Genomic DNA, 8195 nt, shown 5'->3' with positions numbered 1-8195 from the left:
GCAGAGCAAGTCCAATTATAAGACCGGGAAGAGTTCTCAGGACTTTATAGCCGGAGAACAGACGCAATCGATTAAGCAAGCGAAGACGATGCGCGAGATTCCACGCGAGGATGCGAAATCTCTCTCGGAAAGTCGTATTGTTCGAGGAGAATCGTCTGAACGGATCAACCAATCCGTACAGATGCAAACTCAAAGCGAATCTCGCTCGACGGCTCAACAATCCATCTCCTCGAGTACATTAACCGAGAATTTATCGACGAGCGGGGATCACAGCGGACATCGTCGATCCACCGTCGTGGACGTCAGAAACAGGGATCACGTTCCTGTAATCCAAACGTCACGAACGACCGAGAATACTCGCGCGAGCAGCGAAACGTGCGAGACGGTAACGAAAGACGGCCAGACAGTGTCAAATAAAACGAGAATTCGCGAGACCGGGGAGAGAATCGATGACAACGGTAAGGAGGTGTCCACATCGAGTCGGGAGGTTGACAGCGAGCGTACGATTGCACCTTCCAACGTGACAGTAATTAAAAGTATCGACGATACCGTTAATAAGAACGCGCGCGGCGCCGATTCGAAATCGACGAATTCAAACGTCGATATATCGACTCGCTGTTACAAGCCCGGTCAATCCGCGTGGGACGGCACGTTCGTCTACGAGAAGCCCGCCACTCCTAGAGGTAAGAATGTCGTCGACAAAACGGTATCCGTGAGTTCGAAAGTTCACGGTGACGCGCGGGATAGCGAAACGAGCGTTAAAGTCACTCAAGAGACCTCCGCCACCGAGGAGGTTATCGATCAAGTATCATCCTCGAGCACGACCGTGATACGAGATTCGAAAACGGTCATCGACGAAGGTCAACTGTCCGCGACGACTCGTCTTCGCGATACCGTATCTTCGGAGAAAGTCGCCGCGGACACGACAGATTTTGCCGGAAAAGAGAAACATTCGAAAGGACCGGTTCGTTACTCGAAACTCGGCGATTCCGCGTGGAACGGGAATTTCGTCGTGGAGAAAACTACGACGCGGCCAAGACGACGTAACGAATCCGACACCGTAACATTCCGCGGAGACAACGTCGCGGAAACGATCGAGAGAAAAGATTTTCGCGAAAAGAGCGTGGACGGTACGTACGAGAAGGAGTCGTCCGAGAGCGTGCGCGTCGTAAAAGGTGCCACGGATAGCACCAGATTCATTTCCGAAGAGCGACGTGACGTAAGTAGAGAAAGTTCGTCTCGTGTCGACGATGCGAGCAGGGAAGAATATCCTGCTCGCGTATCCAGTCCGTCTTATCGAAGGATCGCCAGACCCGATGACTTTGTGTGGAACGGTGAATTTGTTAACGAAAAACCAGGACAAGACGATGCGAGAAAACGTTCTCCCACGGACGTCACTGTCGTTCGACGAACGGAGAAACATCACGACTCCGTGGACGTTCAAGATGTCACCGAAGAACAGAACGTATCCGAGTCAGTTTCGTCTTCCTACATCGTCGAATACGCGATCTCCAACGACAAGAAGAATGTCGAGAAGGTTACATCGGTGTCCGAGGTGATTCTGGAGGAAGACGTTACTGAAGATAGAACGATGCGTGGTCCTGGAAGTCTCGAGAGACAGTCGAAACGAGACGCTGATTCGCGCTGCTATAAACCTGGCCAATCCACCTGGGACGGTACCTTCGTCTACGAACGACCGAAGACGCCTGATAGTCGCCGAAAGCCGGAAGACAAGCGAACAGTGAAGACTGTCGATATTCGAGATGTTACGGAAGACAACTCGATCAACGAGGCCGATGTGACGAGTACCTCTTACATCGTCGAACATTCATCGAGTCAGCAGAGCTTCTCGGACGTCAAGGATGCCAGTCTCACGTCCACGATTTACGAGACAGTCGTTTACGAGGGACGTCCTGTTGAAATGACGATCCGATTCGACAAAGATACATCTCGAAGCCAAGTTTCGAATGTCGAGGAACGTCAACCTAGTCCCTCTCCACGTCTTACAAGTCCTGAGAAGACGCCCAAGGAGAGAGATCTACGAAGTACCAAGCCCGGATCGTCCACGTGGGACGGAACCTTCGTGCTGGAAAAGTCGCAAGAGATGAAACGACCACCTAGTAGAGAATCCACTGACGGCAGACCATCGGAAAAATCTCGTCCAGTTGACAGCAAAGAGACATCCGTGGCTACGTCGAAGAAACATGTCAGCGAGACTAACGTCGATCTTCGAAACGTCACACAGGACATATCTAGCACGTCAGAGATTTACACAGGGAGTTACACGGATTCGTCGAATCTCGATTTCTCGACGACTTCCGTCGAAACTGTCATCATTCGCGATAATCAACCAGTAACGACGCAGAAAACGGTGACTACTATTCAAGAAAGGCCGACGAAGAGGCCGTCTGCTGATGATGTAATCGTCGACGTTAAGAAAAGTACTGTTAAAAGTCCCGAGAAGAAGAAGGAGCCTCGTACGGACGACAGAAGTTATCGACCTACGAAACCAGGCTCGTCGACGTGGGATGGATCGTTCGTGTACGAGAAATCAGAGGAGAAGAGAAAGATACCGAAAGATATTGGAATTGATAAACGTAGTCCGACTAAAGAAAAACCGGTCGACGTTACCGATCGCAAAACAGTTACAATATTAGATACATCGAAGGATACAACGAGCATTGCCGATTATTCTACGAGCTCTACCACCGTCGAACAAACCTTCGTTTCTGATTCAAAGACCGAATCAAAGACATATGACATATCGAAAACTTTCATCGAGGAAGATAAAGTGCACGCGATCGATTACGAAAGACCAAGACAGCCTGTTGACGAGAAGCCTAAACCGTCGCCGCGACAGCGTCCGGAGGATGCCAAGAAGCCTGGAGATGAAGAACCGCGGAAGAGTCCTACGGATAGAACGTATCGACCGTCCAAGCAAGGCGCCTCCACTTGGGACGGATCTTTCGTATACGAGAAACCGAAAGAGAAACCGAAAGATAGGAAGGTAGCGAAAGAGCCTCTCGAAATTACGGATAAGCAGAGTCCGATTAAAGAAAAACCGAGTGACGTCACTGATTATAGAACATCTGTCACGAAACTCGATACTTCGAGGGACGTAACAAGTGTTGCCGATTATTCTACGAGCTCTACCACTGTCGAACAAACTTTTGTCACCGATTCAAAGACATATGACATATCGAAAACTTTGATCGAGGAGAGCACGGAGGATAAAGTGTACGCGATCGATCACGAGAGACCGAGACAGTCTATCGACGAGAAGCCTAAACCGTCGCCGCGACAACGTCCGGAGGATGCCAAGAAGCCTGAAGATGAAGAACCGCGAAAAAGTCCGCTGGATAGAACGTATCGACCGTCGAAGCCAGGCGCCTCTACGTGGGACGGTTCCTTCGTGAACGAAAAACCGCAAGACTCGCGAAAGAAACCAACAGGCGAAGAAGCGATCGAGAAGCCGAGAAAATCGCCAGATAAGAAACCGGAGTCGACTCCGATCTCCGGAAAAAAGCCTGATGAGAAGACATCGCGACGAGATGTCACCGAAAGCCGATATATCGAAGACATCACCGATATCACGCGCGAGGATGTCACGCGCACGTCCGAAGAGGTGCAGCGATCCTCTTACGTAATCGATCAGTCTTCAAGTTTTACTTCCGTGCAAGACGAGCGTGTCATCACTGAATTTACTACCGACGCGCGCAAGGATGTGGTGAGTAACCGTGAGACATTAAAATGCTTCTTTATTACCTGTCCGCGCAGTTGAGAATTGTTATTTAAAAATACGACTCACACATAATTTTCCGGAATAATATTTAAAAAAACGGATTCACATTAACTCTCTCTCCCTTTTCATATCTGTTTCTAGAAGTATAGAAACAATAAGTCAAATAATTATATATATTTATATATAAACCTTTGATGCCGATGTATTTAACATCTCGATAATTGACAGTGGCCAGATGTTGAGCAGAATAATAAGAATCTTATCGAGAGACACACACATAGTCCTTGTTCGAACGATACTTTCACTTCCCATTCGGGCGAAGGCTAGCATGTTCACGTGTGTGGCGCCGTCGAAAATAAATCTGACGTAATACAGCGATTCGCAGCAGGACAGAGAAGGGTCAAGTGTGTAGGAGAAGGAGGGGAATTCATTTCGTTTAACCGTTTGAGATGAACAGCGTTCTTGATTCGAATTTCTGCACGGGCGAATCCTGATTCGTCGAACTAATACAAAGCTTTGAGCGAAAATCGATATTTCATACATGAAAGCACGCACGAAACCTATCGTGCCTCAATCATTATACATATTATTATAATCATTTTGCATTATCTTATTACGCGCTCCATTCCAGTAATATCATCATTATTAACGCGAGAGATCAAAGCGATAACCTTTACTTATTATTAAAGACAAAGTGGACTATGATATTTATATGTGATTGAAGCGTTTTCCTTTTTCTCTCCTTATCTTTAAGAAAACCGTTCATATATTTTAACATAATTATTGTAAAAGTCATATCAATTTAAAATAATATTATTATCATATTATCATATTATCCCGATAAAGTTATACTTTGAATAAATTATGTCAGATATTATTGATATGGAGATATCTTTAACCGACTCTCTCGATCGTTATATTATTATTCATTAAAGAGAATGCATACGGAGAAAAAAATGTTTAAGATTGTTCATACCGCAGATAAGAGTCCTCGGGATCACCTCTGGCGTGTGCCGCGGACGCACAAGTGTAATCACCTGCAATCAAGTTCAATCGAGCGCGCGCAAAGTGACAATAATTGCATCCGATATCAGCAAATTTGGCAGTGATGTCACCGTCCAATGTAGTCCGCTTAATGCACGACCAATTGAATTTCACGCGTGTTCCGCCTCGCTTATCGCGCGGTCGCCTCGTTTAAGTGCCATAGAAATCTTAGTTAAGAGACGCCACGCCGAAAGAGAAAGAGACACGTATACGTTAATGTCACTTATCACGCCGATTACAGCATTGATAGTAGCGACAGATAACGCTAAAAATAATAACGGTGATAGGAAGGATCGCATGTGTTTTCCGATAATTCATTCCATCCGCATACTGATACGCTGTATAATTTAGTATTGATGTTCCGTAATCGGGAAATAGACAATCACGGCATAAACGAGTTTTATACAGCGACCGCGTCGCTTGGGCTGAAAGTTTTCATAGAAATGCGGGTCGATATCGAACGTAAAGATAAACGTCACGCGAATTATACTTTGGACTTTACTATCAACATTAGTACTCCTACAATACACTATTTGAGATTTTCAGTAGAAACTAATTTTCAATCAAATTTTCCATTCGATATTTTTCATTTTTTTTCTCAACTTGCCTTTCTTCTTCTTTTTTTTTTTAATAAAAGCGAGTTATTCGATATTTTTTTACCGCGCTCTATTCTCTCGCAGTTAGGTAAGTTCTTAAAACCTCGTCTCGCGTAAAATTTTATGATTAACGTGCACGTTGCTTATTATAGATTCTCAGCGCCGGATACTTCTCGCTGTTAACGATAGTGAACTTCCTTAACCGGAGATGCGCGGAACAATCTAAAACTTCATCCCACGCTCGCATTTCGCGGGAGTATCGGGATCGACGCTCCGGAGTTCATGCAACATCATAGTTAGAATGCTCGAATGCTTCGCTCAAGAATATCTAGTTAATACAACGACGGCTTATCGCCGATAATTTGCGATGCGTTTGCACGAACGAATTAAAAATAGATATTAGTAACCTATTACACGAACAATTCGTTTCCTCAGACTAGTTTGTTCCGATTCTCACAGCCGTGACTTTATTCCGAGGTCTCGAGATGATCGATAAAATGCTTTAGCACTCACACATATATTTCCCGTGAGTATTGTTTAATCTATCTTCGTGAGTGAATATGTGTGTGTGTGTATGTACATTTGTCTGTATATTGAATATATATCTTCCGCAAAAAATCTTCGAGTTTTCCAAAAGATTCCTTCAGGAATCTCTTCGATTTTATCATCTAAAATCTAAACGAAGATGCTCCGCGGAATATACTGGCCGTCTCCACGTGACGTCGTTAACCGGAACGATCTATCTCGATATCATATATGGTTTACACGGACTGTTTTTGATTGTTCAACATGCAAACAGCTATAGAGAGCGTGTCCTACTTGCATCGAGATGCAATGATGTGAATGACGTGATATCTGCGAACATGCGTGATCGCGTTTCCCCGGCGAATCGGTATTACTATTTTATGAGATAGCAATGCCTGTATTACGGCATCGATAAATACGTGATATTTTATTAACGAAGCGCAGTTCGTGTTCGCGATCATCAGTTCTTTCAGACGAGAATCCTACCCGTCAGACTTTTAATTACTCTATGAAAAACTAACGGCGCAGAGAAATGTTCATCTTTTTTTTTGTTTGACAAGTTTTTTAAAGAGAGAATATTATACTCGTCGCGCAAAAACTCGTGGAGCCAAAATTATGTAAACGAGCTTCATTATGAGCGACTCGCTCGTTGATATCGTCGAGGACGGGCAATCAGCTTAAAGACCCAAGCTGCTTAAACCGCTAATTAAATGCCAAAACTTCATTTGATGTGCTTTATGCGAATTACGCTTGAGTGTTAAAAACGGAGAGTAAAGGATTTGGCTAACAGTATCAGCAAACGTTATTTGCTTCGTTATAGAGTTACTGCGTCAAGTTAGAGAACGAGCGTGCTCGTGACTATAATGAGCAGCTCCAACGAACCGAAAATAGATGCGCGAAATTTTTAAGCGAATGCATAATATAGCGCGATACGATAATGTAGAATCGCAATTCACATTTTAAAATCTTAAAATTGTCAATGAAGAATTGAAAGTTACGAGTAAAAGATACTTTGAAATTCTCTACATTTGGATGAAAAATAAAAATTTTCAGACATATTTTGACATAATAAATTTCTTCGTATAATAAATTATCGTTTGCATCGCGACATACACAATATTGTCTAATTCTGGTCTACTTCTGCAAGTCGTGTACGAGCGACGAATTACGCTGACGACGAAACCGAATCGCAAAAGTACGGTTCGATGGTTCGGCAAGCGACGTTACACGATCTGTATGTAAGCATAAAAGCCACATGTGCACCGATCTCGCGTTACTTGCATTCCGTCGAACTAACATAAGCACCGCCGGCGTTGTACTAATCTCGCTCGTGCTCGTGACGCTCATTATGCATCTACGTTTGAAGCCCGTAATGAACGCCCGCGGAAAAACGAAGCCGCACGTCGTTATTACGCTTTCCAGTCTGCGTTAACGTGCTGTCAAGACGTTTATCGCGAAGGATTTGCATACCGTGACGATCGTAAATCTATGCTTTTTTTTTCAATAATTGTTATGACATTGACTTTAGGCAAATGTGCATAACGTTGTTGTAAAGCCATTACGAACAAAGTAGCGCCAAGTTCGTAAGTGGTATAGCTAGCGAATGCATAACTGATCACCTCCGTTTCCTGACACTTCCCAACAATTTTTATACTACATCAATGCGAGTACTTGGTCATAACACGTCCAATAAAAACAAAGTATATATACTCATAATGTATATAGCATAATTCTAGGTATCAGAGATATTAATTTACAGAAGCGTGATAATGCTTGACATTATAGTCCACGTAATAATGAACATCGTAGTTTGTGCTACCCGTTATCGGTAATTATTGACAGAATGATAATTACGGCGACTATTGACCGTATTAAGATGGGATATCCACCCTGGTCCGATATCTCTAGATACTTGTAATCAATCGGATCGAAGAAGTAGATAATTTGTTTCTGTCGTACTTTTCAGAGAGATGTCACCGAGTCAACGAAGGAATTTATCGACAAAGAGCAGGTGACTAGCATGGTAGCGCGGGATGTCGTCGATGACACCCGATTCGATGCCGTCACGGGTCCGGTACCCCAATCTCCAACGAGTTCCACGAAGAAGCCGTCGCCGGAGCGGCCCGGTTATCCTCGTGGAATACCTGGACTTAGGGAGGACGATCGATCGAAACAAATTCCCGCCGCTGGAAAGCCCAGTCGACCTCCGCAGCGCGAGAAAAGTCCTCAGCGACCGGCAGAAGATGACAGGTGAACATGAAAAAAAATTTTTTTTAATTTTTTATATA

The 8195-nt window shown here is 44.3% G+C and overlaps 1 protein-coding gene across 2 annotated transcripts in view; it reads left to right on the top strand.

The window, feature by feature from the left end:
- Positions 1-8195, top strand: part of LOC115245979 (titin homolog) — a 22139-nt gene that overhangs the window by 1636 nt on the left and 12308 nt on the right. For both annotated transcript variants that reach the window (XM_029824518.1, XM_029824519.1), the window contains 2 exons: positions 1-3727; positions 7874-8157. In XM_029824518.1, the coding sequence (XP_029680378.1) occupies positions 1-3727; positions 7874-8157 (4011 nt within the window). The remainder of the gene's footprint in view (positions 3728-7873; positions 8158-8195) is intronic.

This window comes from Formica exsecta, unplaced genomic scaffold, assembly GCF_003651465.1.
Source record: "Formica exsecta isolate Colony F162 unplaced genomic scaffold, ASM365146v1 scaffold138, whole genome shotgun sequence".
Taxonomy (NCBI): Eukaryota; Metazoa; Arthropoda; class Insecta; order Hymenoptera; family Formicidae; genus Formica; species Formica exsecta.
Note: the sequence above shows the minus strand (reverse complement) of the source record. Positions and strands in the feature narration are given on the sequence as shown.